Source organism: Aquarana catesbeiana, linkage group LG10 (genome assembly GCF_042186555.1).
Source record: "Aquarana catesbeiana isolate 2022-GZ linkage group LG10, ASM4218655v1, whole genome shotgun sequence".
Lineage (NCBI taxonomy): Eukaryota > Metazoa > Chordata > Amphibia > Anura > Ranidae > Aquarana > Aquarana catesbeiana.
In genome coordinates, this window is record NC_133333.1 from 39,851,547 (window position 1) to 39,868,960 (window position 17,414).

At 42.5% G+C, this 17,414-nt stretch overlaps 1 protein-coding gene across 1 annotated transcript in view; it reads left to right on the forward strand.

Moving 5' to 3' along the window:
• The window catches only part of TMEM145 (transmembrane protein 145), a 198,498-nt gene that overhangs the window by 97,391 nt on the left and 83,693 nt on the right, over nucleotides 1-17,414 (forward strand). The window contains exons 3-4 of the mRNA XM_073602043.1: nucleotides 11,681-11,758; nucleotides 11,844-11,930. Of these exons, the coding sequence (XP_073458144.1) occupies nucleotides 11,681-11,758; nucleotides 11,844-11,930 (165 nt within the window). The remainder of the gene's footprint in view (nucleotides 1-11,680; nucleotides 11,759-11,843; nucleotides 11,931-17,414) is intronic.

Genomic DNA, 17,414 nt, shown 5'->3' on the forward strand with positions numbered 1-17,414 from the left:
ATGTGACAAGAATTAAGTCGTTTTGATGCTCATATTCACACACACTTCTCACAAACTTTTTTCGTTACTATTTATCGGGATTCCCTCAATATATTTTGATTTCTCACATCTGACAACATCTTTTTTTTTTTTTTTACTTTAATGTAGAATCTTTTTTTGTGTTTCTCTTTTTATTTTTATTTTTTTGGTGATTTTGATTTGTACTCCCGAAAATGTTTGTGTGTTTTTTGTGACAAGTTCCCACAACACCATTGATATGTTGTTCTATTTAATCTGCAGGAGATTGTTTGGTGTTGTTGTCCCTTGTTAATTTCACATTGTACTTTAGAAATGTACCTGAATCGTCACCAACAAACTGTCCTTTTTGGATGAAAACACACACAGGAGAGTAGAATTTCCCGAAAAATATTTTATTAAGGGGTCACAACTATAAACAAAGAGGGAGGCAAAGCTGAAGAAACTGCAGAAGTGGGTGAAGCCTTGGACTCCAAGGGCAGACATTTATTTAAAAGCAAAATTGGTGGCCTGAGGAGTCCATATCTAAGGGAAGGCAGTCTAGTCCAGAAGTCCCAGAGATCTGGAAAGCAGCAGATGACATCTGTGTCCCCAGGCTGTGGTCATACAAGAGACTGCATCTTCTGTCAGACCAGACTGAACCCAGGGCCATCACTCTTTGGTCTTCCTTCCACGCTTCCTTCCAGCCTTTGGCTGTGGTGGTGGAGTTGTGGCAGCAGGAGGAGGAGGAGGAGGAGGAGGAGGATCGTCCCTCTCCATGACATCCGTCTTGTGTGTCAGTTCCCCACTCTCCCCCTTACGTAGGACTTTATAAATCAGGTCCTCAGAAATCTTGCGTTGGCTCTCCTGCATGCCCTGCAATTTTGTGGCAGCCATGCAGGCAAAGGCCTCTTCAGGACTGGGGAAGGCTCTGAGGGACGCCGAAGCCTCCTGGATCAGCCTGTACGCTGAATCCTGCACAGGACTGGGAGTGGCCTTCCTGGCCCTTTTATATGGCAGGTGGAGGGGAGGGACCTGAGACTCAGTCAGGCTGCGACTGGTCCCTGGCTTCTCTTGGCTGCCACTTAGCCCCGCCTCCTCCTGGCTGCCACTAATCCCCGCCTCCTCCTGGCTGACACTAATAATCCCCGCCTCCTCCTGACTGCCACATTCCACAGCCTCCTCCTGGCTGAGGTCTTCCTGTGTATGAAAAAGGGACATAGTTTTAGTATTGTTTTCATCAATCACACACAATTTTCACCTCCTGACTGCTGCAAATTCAATGTTAACAAATATAACAGACTATCCTTCTGAGCCCAGCATTTTGCATTCTTGTCCCAATTTTGGGTGCCCACTACTGTCTATTGATATGTAAAACACTTTTTTCAATCAGCAATTAGTGATCAATAATAACATCTAGTAAACATAATTTCTTTATTGCCCGAAATCTGTAGAAGAATGCTATACCTGACTCAAGCTGGGCTCCTCCACTTCTTCCTGGCTGGAAGGCCCAGGTTGGACATCAGAAGCCTCAGCTGGGATGGAAGGAAGAGTGGAAGGAAGAGTAGAGAGGGATTCCCTGACTTCAGTGTGGTCTGACAGAAATCGCAGTCTCTCGTAGTACCACAGCCTGGGGACATAAATGTCATCTGCTGCAGCTCCGGATCTCTGGGAATCCGTGACCTTCTTGCGCTCCCTAAGATAAGTGCTCCTCAGGCCACCAATTTTAGCTTTCAAATAGGGGATGGTTGCTGTGGGGACCACCGGCTTCACCAACTCCAGCAGTTTCTCCAGCGCTGTCTGCCTCTTCTGTTTGTGGTTATAGTGGGGGTGTCTGACCTGCCACAGACAGGGCAGCTCCCTGTACTTGTCAATAAACAGGGGCAGGAAATTGTGGTCGTTGAACCCATCCATTTTCTCTGCAAGACACAACACAAGACAAACCCTAATGTCAGGCCAAACTCCCCTAATCTTGTTACAATATAGGCTTCAATTTCGAAGCAGTATAGGCCCAAGTTTAGATCCTACCTTCGTTAGCACGATCGGCGTCTCCGATGCTCCCTCCTCCGCTCACAGATCGTACGTAAGACGCGCGCGTTACGATTTATACACACTGCGCATGCGTATAACTCCGCCCGCCCCTGACGTTCTTTCTATTCTATTCCCGCCCCTTTTCGTTCGGCGCAGTGGAGGAAGAGCACATGGCGGATAGACAGCAGGATCGTGCTAAGTACAGCAACGAGGAGGAGGGGGAGGAAAGGCCGGAGCCTGAAACGTCCCGATCCAGAAGGAGATTAAAGGACTCAAATATGTCCTTTGGGGAGATGTTGGAAATGGTGGACATCCTGAAGAAGGCCGACTATGATGGAAAGTATGGGCCTTACCCCAACCCCAATGTCCAAAAGGCCAAGATCATGGCGAAAGTGGTCAGGAGTCTGCACCGGAAATTCAGGGTACGACGATCGAAAGATCAGCTCAGGAAGCGGTGGTCGGACCTGAAATTACGAGAACATGAGCAGTACAGAAACATCCGGAGAGTGCTGCAAAAAAGTAAGTAGTTGCGCTGTGTTCCTATTCTTTATGTTTATGACGTTCGTGCTGCTCCATGTGCTTTTAGGAACTGTTGTACAGTTTAAAATGGCAACTTTCATGTTCATGGGCACATTATTCGTTCGGATCACACATTGTTATTTCGGACGATAAAATAACATTGTTTAGGCCATATGCATTTGGCCACCATTTTGACGCCCTATACTTGTCTTCAAAGAATTTGGTTGTGTAGATGGCTTTGTTACTAGAATGAAATGCAAACATCTGGACACTGGAGCACTATAGTGTGGGACACAAGAACACCATTTTTATTAGGGGGCCACACAGGTGCTCCAGTGTATACTATAGGGGGGTCTCCATCTGTGAAGCTTGTACCAAACAGGTAAAGTATTGCAGCTTGACAAAGGACACTAAAAAAGCTACATGTTGGAACTCTGCTAAAATAGACAATTGTACCCCACTTCCAAGCAATGTTTCATCTTTAGAGTTCTGCCATCAAATATCTGTGTGCTAATTATACCATTTTTGTTTTACATAGGGGATAAAAGACTCGGAGGACACCCCTCATCCGATGAGACCAGAGCCCCCCCCCCTCTGGAAGAAGGTGAAATCCCCCCAACACAAGATGAGCAGGAGGAAGAAGATGTGGTGGAACTAGTCACCACAACAGGTGAGTGTCTGCGACCACAGGCTCAGATAAGAGATGGATGGCGGCATTTTTTTTAGACCTAATTTATTTTGGGTTTCCTTTCTTTTTAGGTGATCGTGAGGTTGTGGATGAAGATCCTTTCACATCAGAAAGTGCCCAGATCCTGATCGGGGAGATCATGGGGTGTAATTTACAATTGGAAAACATCCAGCAAAACATCAATGATGTTATTCCAAAATATAAAAACATCATTGATGTTTTGGGGCGAGTTTAAAGCCTCTCCAAATCACTTTCTTCTTTTGTGTGCTACAATGTGCGAAATGTTTTTGTGATTTTTCCCAAAGCCAAATTTGGAGGATGCACACAGTGTGCCAACATGTGCTATCTGCCATCACGGGAGATCAATGGACGCGTTTTGGGGGTGCAACCCCTTCCTCAATAATAAAGTAGCGGTGAGGAAGGGCTTTCTCCCCCAAAACACGTCCCTTGATCCCCCCTGATGGCAGGTCGCACATGTTGACATTGGGAAATTTGTGTGCATCTTCCAAATTTGGCTTTTCCAGGGGTGATTTCCCCCCATCTGAACGCAATATCAAACACAGTTCCTAAATACTCATGTCTGATATAGCCTTCAAGTTCTACCAAATGTGAACTTTGTAAGATCAAGATTTGTGTCTTTCTTGTTGGTTTTACACAGGCCTGTTTTCTATAAAATGCACATTTTGATTTTGGATAATGACACCACAAAAATTGTTATACAACAAACATGTTGGTTTGTCAGAAAAACCTTTGGTAAATGCACATGTGATTGTGCTGGTATTAAAAAGATTGCTCATCAAGAATGTGTGGATTATTGTCTCACGCTACAACACTTTTGGGGTGATGTAATTGTTGTTTTATAAGAAAATGGGGGTTATTTCCTAAGGGCAAATCCACTTTGCACTACAAGTACAGTTTCAGTGCAGTTGCAAGTGCACTTGTAGTGAAAAGTGTCTTTGCATTTAGTAAATAACAGCCAACAGTGCTTTGTATAAGGTTACACAATCACAATATTTTCTGCACTCCACACATTTCTGTCAGGGTCAGCTCAAACAAACACAAGCAGTAAATGTCCACAAAGAAGAGCCTGGGGGGAGATGCCTGTCGAGAACTTGAGGTCCTGCAGGCTTCTCCCTGTCGCCAAATACCGCAGGGTAGCGACCAACCTCTGCTCCGGAGTGATGGCTTGCCTCATGCAGGTATCCTGCCTGCTGATATAGGGGGTCAGCGAAGCCAACAAACGGTGAAATACGGGGTCCGTCATCCTGAGAAAGTTCCTGAAATCATCAGGATTATTCTCACGGATATCACGGAGCAAAGGCATATGAGAGAACTAGTCACGCTGAAGCAACCAATTCTTGGTCCATGAACTCCTCCCCACCCTGTTCATGGACTGGACTTGTGTCAAGGTCAGGACCCCAACACCAAGCCCCCGCACAGCACGAACTCTACGAGGAGTACGCATACGAAACATGGCTAGAAAACGGTCGGCTGCTCAGAACGAAGTAACAGAACGCACTGAAGAACAGCAAGGCCTGTGAAGAGCGACCTGAAAAACAGCAACGAGCGGACAAGATCGCACAGAAAACTCCGATACGAACTGACTGCACGCACTGAAGAGCAAATACAAACCCACAAGCACAAACTGAACGGCAGAAAACGATCTGAAAACCACGAGTCTGAAAAAGCGCGAATCGTCTCTCACCAAACTTTTACTAACACGAGATTAGCAAAAGGAGCCCAAAGGGTGCCGCGCTTGGTTCTGAACCGGCCTTTTCTAGTCTCGTCGTACGTGGTGTACGTGACCGCGTGGTTGTCGATCAGAAATTCCGACAACTTTGTGCGACCGTGTGTAAGCAAAACAAGTTTGAGCCAACATCCGTCGGAAAAAATCCTAGGATTTTGTTGTCGGAATGTCCGAACAAAGTCCGACCGTGTGTACGGGGCATTAGTGCGTAGGGTTCAATATTGAGTTGGCCCGCCCTGCTAAGGGCTATAAACATGCTCTGGCCACACTTGCAATTTGCACCCACCGGAAAAATGACACAGCATATTACTTTCATCATGCAGTACTGCTGTTGAACACAACCCATGTAATGAATGCTATTGTGGCACAGTTGTGTGAACGCGATACACCGCAGATTGCTTCCACACATTTATACAAGCCCTAATTATTGCCATTTTTAGCATACAGTTGTGAAAAGATTTGTTACAATAAACCATGTTCTTTTATTAAGTGTGTCTTTATTAGATTTTTATATTATTAACAAAGTGAGGGTTACAAGAAAATGACCATATAATTTCCTAAGTACACTAAAGGTGATCACATGGCATGTATTGTAGCTGCTGTACACAATTCAAATATCATATCCATAAAGGTAACAGGTCTATGTCAGTGCAGGTATGTGCTTTATTAATCATCAAACCCTTCAAAGAAAATTTCAGATTCAACGTTTAAATGTACATTTTAAGGGTAATAAACAAGAAACAATCAGGCATTTTGAGATTTATGGATTACTAAACATGGTTTGTTCTCTAACATTCTACATAATAGAGCATGGGCAGTGGAATAAATAGATATGAGCAATTTAATGGATTTCAAAGAGTCTCTAGGTAGTAGGTTTTAAGGGAAAAGTAACCACTGGGACCAGGTATGGGTGAACTTTGGGATTGTATTTTTGATCCTAGCGGTTAGATTTTCCATCCATCCGACCTCCAGTATACTAGCACATAAGGCTTCTTGCTTTTGTTCTGGTTTCCAGTGGAATTTGCCTTTGAAAGCCATCAAGAGTGAAAGTTCGGTTTCTTCTCAGTGATCTCTGGCTTGTCTTGCATATATAAACCTCGCTTGGTCATTGTTTATGATGCATGGAAGAATATGTGCCACCCTCCTAGTGTAGAGTAGGCTGCTTGGTAAATTTAGTTTGGCACCCCTGTAATCAGAGAAGTAGGGATTGATTATTTTGGGCTGTTCAGTGTTTCACAGGGTGCTGCTCTATTATTTCCCCCTGTCTTCTAGAGGATTCTAGAATCATAGTGGGAGAAAGGACAGGGCATGCAGCTTGAATATTTATAGAACTCTAGCCAATCCCTGGGAAGATGTGACCAGTAGGGGGTTAGAGAGCCCATAAATAGTCAGAGGCCTGGGCAGCGGGGGGAAGTGTTCCTGGGTCCAGTCCTGCAGGTGGAGACCCATGTGCAGGGGCTCTGTGTCTTGTGCAGGCCCCCAGAGGAAGTCTTCAGGAAGACACTGAGGTCCCAGCTAGGCTTAGCTGGGGGGCCTGATTGAAAATCCATGATTGGGGATCAAGTCTGGTCTGGAGAAGCTCACTGGACAGACCCAAGAGGGAGTTGGTGGGAAAGAGTCCAGTTGTCCTATGGTGGTGTGAGTCTACATCTCCCTCACTAGGAAGAGGCTGGTGGATATCGGCAGGAGGCAACAGATGATCCTGTGGCTATGTGAGTAGATGATCCCAGTGCTGGAGAATAGTGACTGTGTGTAACTTTCACCTCTGGAAGGAGTACAGGTCACCAACAGCATAGAGATCCTTTGGGACATTCATTTTTGTGCAGTGCAGCCAGAAGTTGAGGATTTTTTAAGTTGTTCAGTTTTCTGGGGTATCCCGTGCTCCCTATCCCCATTCAAGTTCATCATTCCCAATAAAAAAAAACAAAAAGAAACCCCTAGACTCTTTTTTGGAGCCAGTGAAGGAGTACAGAAAATGTGGTGTGCCTGGCTGTAGGCTAGGGCCAAATCCACTAGTTGCTCCTTAGGGGGTGCGCTACAAATACAAGTATGTCTGTTCACTAACATCTTTGTAAGAATTGAGTAGGGCAGTGGGTCTGTAGGTAGGTTGCTAGGCAGTCTTCCTAATCTGCCTCTTCCTATTCCGCGGCGTGTCCTGTTCCTCGGTGAGCGGCCCCGTTGCCTTCTGGGAACTGTGTGTGTTCCCAGAAAACCACTGGACCATTCACAGAGCACCGCACCGCTCGCGCGTGCGCAGTAGGAAACTGGCAGTGAAGCCGCAAGGCTCCACTGCCTGTTTCCCTTAGTTAGGATGGCGGTGCCGGGACCCGAGAGCCGAGGGATGGGTCGGCCTCGGGCGGCCGACATCGCGGGCTTAAGCTAACTTTATAGGATTGTATTCTGGGGTTTGTAAAAGTAATTCAGGGTAGGGGTTTTTAAGAGTTGTTTTTTTATCTTCGTGCAACTTTTTAAGGAGGGTATCTTTTGCTAGCTTATTGTCTTTTTTTAAGGCGGGAGCCAGCAGAAATACAATGGCCTCTAATAAAAGGGTTTTTTGAGATTCCCAAAGGGTTAAGGTCTTCTCAGATGAAAAATTCTTTTAAAGCATTCCTCATCTCTTCTTGTGTAGAAAGATGTTTCAGTAAATAATCATGTAGTCTCCAGTGGCATTGAGAAAAAGATAGATCCAAGGTAACTGGTGCGTGGTCTGACCACGTTATAGATTCTATGTCTGTGGCTAGTACATGGTTAATGAGAGGAGACACAATGAAGAAATAATCCAATCTATATTATTTATAGACTGGTGAGCAGAAAGTGTATTGTCTATTGGTAGGTCTCCAGGCATCAAGTGGAGAATAAGAGCAGGTCACCCTACTGAATGCCTTGGAAATCTAGACATGGGGGTGTTGATTTACTAAAACTGGAGTGCAAAATTTAGAAAAAATGATCCGCGCTCCGGTTGTTGCTCTTAAAATGTCTTCATTTTATTGAATAGCCACAGTGAACAAACGCAGATTAAGTCAGCTGACACGTTTCAGCCTTGACTGAGTAGAGTAATGTAGAAAAAATAATCTGCACTCCGGTTGTGGGCTCTTAAAATGTCTTCATTTTATTGACGCATATTACGCAGATTAAGTCAGTTGACGCGTTTCAGCCTATAAGGCCTTAGTCAGACTTAGGAGCCCATGTGAATATAGAGTCACACTGGTGGGCGTATACACAGTGGCAAATGACAGCACGCTCCCTCCTCCTCCATACCAACTAACCAGCTAAACACAATAAGGGTGGGATATTACATGTAGATTAACGGAGGCTTCACCTCCCTCTTATTCTAAGGCACCCGCTGGAGGGGCGTGACATAATCTGTAAATGCCAGAAATCCGCTCACACCATGTTATTGCCAAAAAATATTAAATATTTGATTTCAAATATATATTTGTATTACAACTTAAAACAATTTATTGATATTTATTTTTACTCTGTATTCCAAAGAATTTTTTTTTAACATGTGACCAGCAGCAGAGGACTAGAAGCTCACCCTGCTTTTGTTTCCCTGCAGACAGGCTAGGAGAGTGCTGAGTCATATGACAGCTGTATATTGATTAGGAAAAATGTACTTGGATTTATTTTTTTTATTAAAATAATTACAGTGCAATCATCCATATACAGAAAGAGAAGGGACAATGTCAATTAAACAGTGTGTGTTTAGTATCACTATACCACAGAGAGCAGAAAGGAAATCTGCTTAATATTTGGTACATAAACATTATTTAGGGTAAGAGGGTGTCCTGCACTGATGCAGTAAAGTATTTAGAGGAAGGTTTGAGGGAGACGCATTTTGCAAAATGCGTTTCCTGTATGAAAATGACATCAGCAACTAATATCTTAAATTCTTCCAACACTAACCATCATTTCTTGATAGAGTTTAGCCCTTTGACATTGTAAGTCAAATAAGTAAGTCAATAATATAACCTGCATCAGGTCTGTGAAGGATTCATATTAAGGTAACAGTTTTATTGAGATATATACAGTATATCTCGTTAGGCCATAAAAGGTAAACATAAGAAATTACGCCAAGACGGTGTTACGAGTGTACGAGTAGTACAACAATAATGCAAAAAAGGTGTATATGCAAGCAGGACTTGCATAGTAAAAACCAGATTAACGGACCAATGGGGTATTTTTTAAAATCTCCTTAATTCAGAAGTACCTTGCAGGTGGATATTTTGCCTCCAATCCCTGTTTTCTTTATTTTCTTGTTGTAGGATGTTTTCATCTTCTTTGCCAATTTGCCCACCTCTGCAGCCACTGACTGAGTGATCTTATGCAGAAGTACGTTCAGTTTCTCATCAAGTGCAGCCATTGAAAGGGGAAGGCGGTGGTCTCCCAGGCATGAGCGATTTACTTTAGCCATGTCCTCCATCTGGTTGGTGAACACTATGTAGGCAGGTGCAGTTTAATTTCTCCACAGTAGGGGGTGCTCACTGAAGCAGTCCTGTTGCTGGAGAGGAAGTCAAGAGGATCAAGGTTTCTCTATAGTTTCCTGGTTCACTGGGGAAACTATCCTATTGGATGCTGCTGCCCCATGTGACTCAAGCAGCCATCTTGGGTCAGGCAGAGCCTTTTTAAGGACCTGACTCATGGGTTTTGGCCCGCTCTGGTGAGTGGGCAGAGTAGGGACTGGTACTCCGTCTGTGAGGGACAGTAAGGGTGTTAGGGAAAATTCCAAATGAGGAGGGTAAGAGTAGGGCCTCATCTCTTCTGGACATTCTTCCGACTGGGGACCAGGTGGTCAAGGGCCGCATTCAGTCGCCTTGCAACAGATGCTGTCATTCCGACTGGAATCTACTCCTGTCACACTACTGAACTGTGAGTGTGCCTGGCCGGGTGGCTTTCCCACGGGTTCGTTGTAAACTGTGTTTGAATTTTTCTCAATACATGTTTATTGCACCTGCCTGTGTGAATTACGGACTCCGCACAACGCTGCTCCTCCTACAACTAGATTCAGGTAAACAGGTGGAGAGGATGCAGCAGAGACAGTCCTCGTCAGGTATTGCTTCAGTGTGTCCTCTTGGCAGGCCACTTTTCAGATTGTTGGATCGCCTTTGTCTTCTGTTTCTGTGATTTACCCATGAGGGGTTTTCAGAGTATTTGGTAGAGGTTGTGAGCTCACCCAATGTGTGTGAGAGCTATTGTACGCTATTAGGGACACTCTAAAGTCTGTGTCAAAGATGGGAATTTAAGCTGCCGTACATGTACCCCCAAACCATGCTAGTTAAGACAACATGCACCTTTCACAATGGTCACCAACCACCGTGCTCATTTTGTATCATACACTTTTAGCCTACAGGAAACTCTAACATAAAAGGGTCAGTTGGTAGTGTTTGGTGCCCAAGCCAAAGGTTCCCTGTCCTCCTTGACATTAAACACTGTAAAACTTATGCAGGCTGTGTTTTCCCTAATTCACCACTCTGTAGCACAGAGATGTGAAGGAGCCTTATTTTTTTCTTTGACATTTCTATGTTTGCTGCATTTTCTTTGTGCTAGTTAATTGTGTTTCCTGCTGGGAACCACTCAGTGGTTAGTTCCTCACTTTAAATTTAACTTTGGCCAAAACTTTTTTAGGTTTTGGAAAGAATATTGAGGGTTAGAACATCTGTCTGGTTTCATTACTGTTTGTGGCATCATTAGTAAGATCTCAAGTATGCAGAGAAGAGAAGGTCAAGATATTCTTGACAGGCCAGACAGAGTTTATTGACCAAATTCTATACAAAAGCATTGACTATATTTTGGCAGTTTCAAGAGGTTGCTGCCTGACCGATAAACGGAACAGATTTAATGCTGTATTACAGGGGTCTCAAACTGGCGGCCCTCCAGCTGTTGCAAATCTACAAGTCCCATCATGCCTTTGCCTGTGGGAGCTTGTAACTGTCAGCCTTGCAATGCCTCATGGGACTTGTAGTTTCGCAACTGGAGGGCCGCCAGTTTGAGACCCCTGCTGCATTATAACTCCAAGATCTGCAAACTTTTCGTTCAGACCATCTTTTCTAGTCCAGTATTGTCAAGCAGTGATGAAGGGGGCCTCTTAGATTCCCTAAATCACAGTGACTCTTCCTAAAATGATTACTATGATCAAAACACTCTATCTGGACTCTCAACAATATGTTGATGCCCTTTAATACAAATGTTGAAATGTTCCAAGGGCTGTTTGTGTACTTGAGAGCTTCTCCAAATGAACTTCCACAGCAGATTGGAATACTCACCTACACCACAGTCCAAATCTCCACCACCTCACCTCCTTATTGGTAAGATTATGACCTAGATCAGTGATGGTGAACCTTGGCACCCCAGATGTTCTGGAACAACATTTCCCATGATGCTCAACTACACTGCAGAGTGCATGAGCATCATGGGAAATGTAGTTCCAAAACATCTGGGGTGCCAAGGTTCGCCATCACTGAGCTAGATTAAAAACAAAGGAAAATCTTCAAAAGGAACATTGAAAGGAAAAGGAAGCTAATGGGGGTTCAAACTTCCTGATGACATGTTGGGAAAATCTCCCAATGGGACCACAAAGAGAAATTGGTTGATGGTACACTTTACCAATATGAGAAAAACAGGTTTGCTTTATTATAAAGACTTTTAGCCGTAGGGCCTACCCCTTGCCACACCCTTACTCATACTTTCACGTTTTTTTACAGGCTAAGTGCTGCCAGAACATTCTGCTGTACTTTGATGACCCATCTCAGTGGCCCGCGGTGTATAAAAATGGGAACAAGGTTAGTTGGAGCTAGAAGCTAAATTTTGGGACATGCATTATCTGTTGAATGATAACTGTATTACAACTGGTGCTCTTTTCTGTAGGACTGCCTGATGAAGGAGTCTGTGATCCGGCCAGAGAACAATCAAGTGATTAACCTGACAACACAGTATGTTTGGTCTGGCTGTCTGGTAAGGCCCTTAATAAATAACGTGAACTCTGTTAAAGCCTTCTCTCCTTTTTTTATCAATTGAAACTAAACACATCATTGACATGGCTTGATTGCTAATTTCTTTAGGAAGCTGCTAGTTGCCTGGTTGTCAAGACAATCCTTTGGCTTCAGTACTTCGTGATCGATATGTGCAAATCGTTTCGTTCCGGAAATATTTCGTTATTCAGAAATTCGGATGTATCCGGATTCCGAATTACAATAGTAACGAATGTTAAGGAATCCTCCGAAATAACATAATAAATTAAATTTGTCTGAAATACTAAAATTCAAATCAAAATAAATTTGGATTTGGAACGAATATGAAGTCTAAACATATTGCAATTTTTTACAATTTTTTTACACATCTGTTTATTGAGTTTTAACAGACACTTAACATATAATAACAAAATACATCAATTCACAGGAGTTACAGCAGAAGAATGGCATAAACTTAAGGTAGATAACGCGTGGGCGTACACCTAACGTAACAAAGGAGGTGTGGCACACAGAAACAATGGTATTCTAGAGTCAACAAAGCATATTGCACGTCTTATGCCCCGTACACACGGTCGGACTTTGTTCGGACATTCCGACAACAAAATCCTAGGATTTTTTCCGATGGAAGTTGGCTCAAACTTGTCTTGCATACACACGGTCACACAAAGTTGTCGGAAAATCCGATCATTATGAACGCGGTGACGTAAAACACGTATGTCGGGACTATAAACGGGGCAGTGGCCAATAGCTTTCATCTCTTTATTTATTCTGAACATGCGTGGCACTTTGTCCGTCGGATTTGTGTACACACGATCGGAATTTCCGACAACGGATTTTGTTGTCGGAAAATTTTATAGCAAGCTCTCAAACTTTGTGTGTCGATAAATCCGATGGAGAATGTGTGATGGAGCCTACACACGGTCGGAATTTCCGACAACAAGGTCCTATCACACATTTTTCGTCGGAAAATCCGACCGTGTGTACGGGGCATTAGATGTGAAAAATTCGGCAGCCGCATTCGAATAAAAATAAATTTGAATTCAAATTTTCTGAATTCGATCAAATTTAATGAAATTCGGTCTAATTCAATTCAATTTGGTCGAATTCGGAAACTTCAAATTGAATTAAAAAACGAATAAACAAAACTGAACTGAATGGATACCAAAAACAAATTTACCTGATTTAACTAAACAAAATAAGTTAATTAACGAATCCAAAACGATTTTTTTTTCGTTCTGCACATGTCTATTTAGTGAATCGCTGACCTGGAGCATGCAGCCAGTATAGGTGAAAACTATAATCTGTATAATTGCTCCAGTAAAGCTAACAGATAAGCACTACAGCCAGGTTACTAAATTACAATCATGGATAGTTTAGTATAAAGGTACATTCCTGTCAGACATAAAAATGTAGCTTTGTAACTCATTAAAGTTGCACAGCATACCTGCCTAATGATTCTTATTTTCATCCAAGCTTTCATCCTATCCACATGCGGTTTTGCTATATAAATCTGTATAGTTTATTCTGTTCTTAGCTCTTAAATGGCTATGCAGCTGAGCCTGCAATGTACAGATCATGTTATCCCAGCTTCTAAGACCGTCCTTATAGTGATTTTACTGAAGCCTTACCCACACATCCTGGCCAGTAGGAGAAAGTCTGCACAGTGTAATTGCGAGGCACTATGAAAAGCCCACTGAATCTGCTTATAATGCATTAAATCAACTTACGTGAGTCACTTCATGTCCCACAGAGTCACTTTCACAAGTTGCATGAATGTTTTTCTATGGTTCTCTTAGTCTACCAAGAGAAAACATGTTTTTTGGTGCCATACTATTATAAATATGTTTTCTTTAATTGTTTGCCCTTAACACCTGTGTGATAGCTGTGGGTGGAAAATCCCTTTAAATTTCAGTCTTTTCACCAAAGAGTTATGGAATTGCTTTTATCTTTTTTCCTATGATAAATACAAGCGTTCCCGTACCCTAACCTTCAGTTCTCTTTTGGTTCCCTCAATGTAGATATTATTGCAAGGGCATTTTATATAATAAATCACAAATTATCTCGTACAATTTATGAATGACTGTATTGAAAACATCTTAAAATAATAATCATTATTATTATTACAGGCACTTATAAAGCACCATCAGTTTAAGCAGCAGTTTACATATGTTTTGTACATTTGTATCAGTCAAAATGACCGCTAGCCCAGAAAACTGTCTTTTTTACAAAATTTACAAACAGGACAATGGTCACATCCAGGGCCAGCGCTCCCACTAGGCAAACTAGGCAGCCGCCTAGGGCACACTACTGCCTAGGGTGCGGAACCACGGCCCGGTGACTTGCCCACTGACGGGGAACACAAGGCAGACACATCTGGGGAGGTGGAGGGAGCTAGGGAGGCGGAGGAGGCGGGCATAAGGTCAGCGGAGGAGGCGGGCACAGCTGGAGAGGCAGAGTAGGAAAGCATGAGGTTAGCGGAGGAGGTGGAGATGGGCATGAGGTTGGCGGAGAAGGTGGGCACAGCTGGGAAGGCGGGACTCATGACACACCGGTCGCACCCCTTCCCCTAGTCTTGCCTAGGGCGCGAGATAGTTAAGCACTGGCCCTGGTCACATCCAAACATTCCATTAGGTAACTTGTAGACTACACCTTTTTAGGGGAGTATCCATAGTGGAATAACATGTCCCGAAGATTGGTGGCCTGTTAAACCATCAGATTTTGATAAGGGCCCACTACAACATAAGAATATGCCAAAATGTAGGTAACAGGTCACAAAGTATTTCTTGAGGTGTGCCAAATTTAGTTATCTCTTATCTTAGTTTACCTAGCTGGCATTCGTTTTCCACTTTCATGATGGGGTTCAATAATTCCTGCTGGCTTTTTTCCCGTGCTTAATCTTACTAGCACAGATAACCCCATGTATATAGCCCCTTTATCTGAACCTATTAATGAGTCCTTTGCATTTTTTGTGAAGGGGCCGTGTATGATGAGTAAGTGTGGATGAGTGTTTCTGGCTGTTGGCCTCCAAAAGGTTGTAGTTCTCAACTGATTTACCAGGTTATTTTTAATTTCTAATTACTTTTTCACTATATTTATAAGTAAGAAAAACATTGAACTTTTTAATGGTCAATTCTTCTGGAAATTTAACCAACTTCTCCTAGACATGCCACCAGAACATAAAAGTATCAGACCCATAAGAGAGTATATTCCTACACATGCCATACACATTGGTTTGCTTCTGCCAACCCAGGCATAGGCCTGAGTGCATGCTGCACCCATTGCAACCCCTCTATTGTCTATAGCAGGGGTAAGCATCCTTGGCACTCCAAGTGTGGTAAAACTACAAATTCCATGAGACATTGCAAGACACTAAAAGCCATAGGCATGACTCCCAGAGGTGGAGGTATGATGGGATTTGTAGTTTCACCACAGCTGGAGTTCCAAGCCTGCCTAACCCTGGTCTATAGTATCACCCATTGAAGACAAAGTAGTTGTTATAAAGTGCAAACTTCAGTGATTCAACCACAAATGGGTTATGAGATCCCACTAGCAAGTGTCCCTGATCCAGCCAATTGGTAACAGCCTTAAAACATAACTTGTGGTATATGGTTGTATACAGACACTCTGCATCTACCCCCACGAGGAAGCAATCCTCAGGGATTCTTAATTTATGAATTTTGCCAAAAATATCTCCAGTATCCAACACAAACAGTGGAAGGTCTGTTACCAATAGGTGTCACATTTTTTATGGGTGAATTTTCCCACTCACTCTAGAGGGCTACCTATTCTGGAAACAATTGCCCTGCCAGGAGGGTAACTCATACATTTGTGCACTTTTGTTATTCTATAAAAAGCAGGGATATTGTATTCCTCCACTGTAAGGTATCCCCCCATATTTTAGAGAATTGTCCCTCATGGCAGGCCAAATGCAATTTCTTATTTAGTTTTCTCACTAATTCAGGAAAGGAATCATCATCTATCATCTCATAACAGGAAAGGTCTTTTAATTGTCTGAAGACTTCCATAATGTAATTTTACTCATATTGATAATCCTATATTTCCTCTTATCATTGGGTTTAATGATTACATTCTGTCTGAATTTAAGATCTTCTGAAGCTAATCTCTCCACCCTTGAAAATGTTTATTTCCCTTGTACTTTCCAGTCTGTTACTTTAGGTTTAATAGTTACTTTGTTTTTTCTAGGTGGTGGGATTTTATTATTTCTTTCTCAGATTGGTGGATGGAAGGATATTTAGAAGGACTGAGGGATATCTAGAAGTTTGTAGGAAAAAATATGACTGATATTTTTAGATGTTTGATCCATTCATTCCCTCACAATGTATATTTATTCTTTGTTGGTTCTTTACTATAAGGGAGTTTTAGATCAACTCTAGAAATTTACACAACTCTTTGTAAATGTCCACTTCATCTCTCCCATCAGTTGACACAAAGCTTAACCCCCCCATCAAAGAGAGAAACAGGGTCCTCTCATCAACTCTATTTCTAAAAAAATTAATATGCTGTTTTCCTTCCTCTTTTTCTTTTTCAATTTTTCAGTGTCTAAAATTCATACCTGATTCTCCTGTCTTGTACTATTTCCTTCTAGAGATCTCTGTCTATATCTATTTCTGGACCTGATTCTACTTGTGTCCTTTTAAATCAAAAATATCTCTGGTTTCCCAGTCCTGCAAGTCACGTAGATATTTCTTTTGTTTGCTACTCTTTTGTTCTTCTTCTTCCTTTTGGTCTTTTACCTCCTTTCAAAGAGACTTATTCAGTTTTTAAAGTTGAGAAGATCTTTAAATTCATTCAGTCTTAACACACTGGATTCAATAGACTCCTCCAGTTCCTGTAAATGTATTTTTTTCTCAGCTACTATCAATCCTAGAACACAAAGTCTATGGTTGATACATCCCCCCTTCCATTTGTCTAGGAAGCGCTCATTCCACAGATGGTCTACTGGTGAGATTTCCTTTAATCCCTGGGTGGATTATTCCCGCATGAATATATGACTTAAGTGTCACTATATTCTACTTTCTGATTAACTTTTTATTATTAGATGTCCATGCAATCTAAATCGAGTTTTAAACTCGCTCTGCTGCTGGGATTCTGTACCATTCCTTTTTTGAAGTTGGCTCTCCTTTCCTCTTCTGCTTCACTATTTTTTGGATGAGCCATTCAAAAAAAACTTTAATTTGTACCATGGTGGGGAGGATGGAGATTCCTAACGTCTCCAAATGTTAAAGAGGCATTTAAACCAAACTTTGAATTATTATTAATGTAAACCTTGGAGGGCTGCCAGGCTCACAATATGTTATACTTAATTAAATAGGGAACTTACTTATGCATAGTCTCCTCTGCAATTGAATATCAATAATCCTTTCTCGTCTTGCATCTGGAAGACAGTTGTGCCCCAAATCTCACCCGTTAGATCGAGTGAAGACAAATGCTGCATGCCACTCGCTGT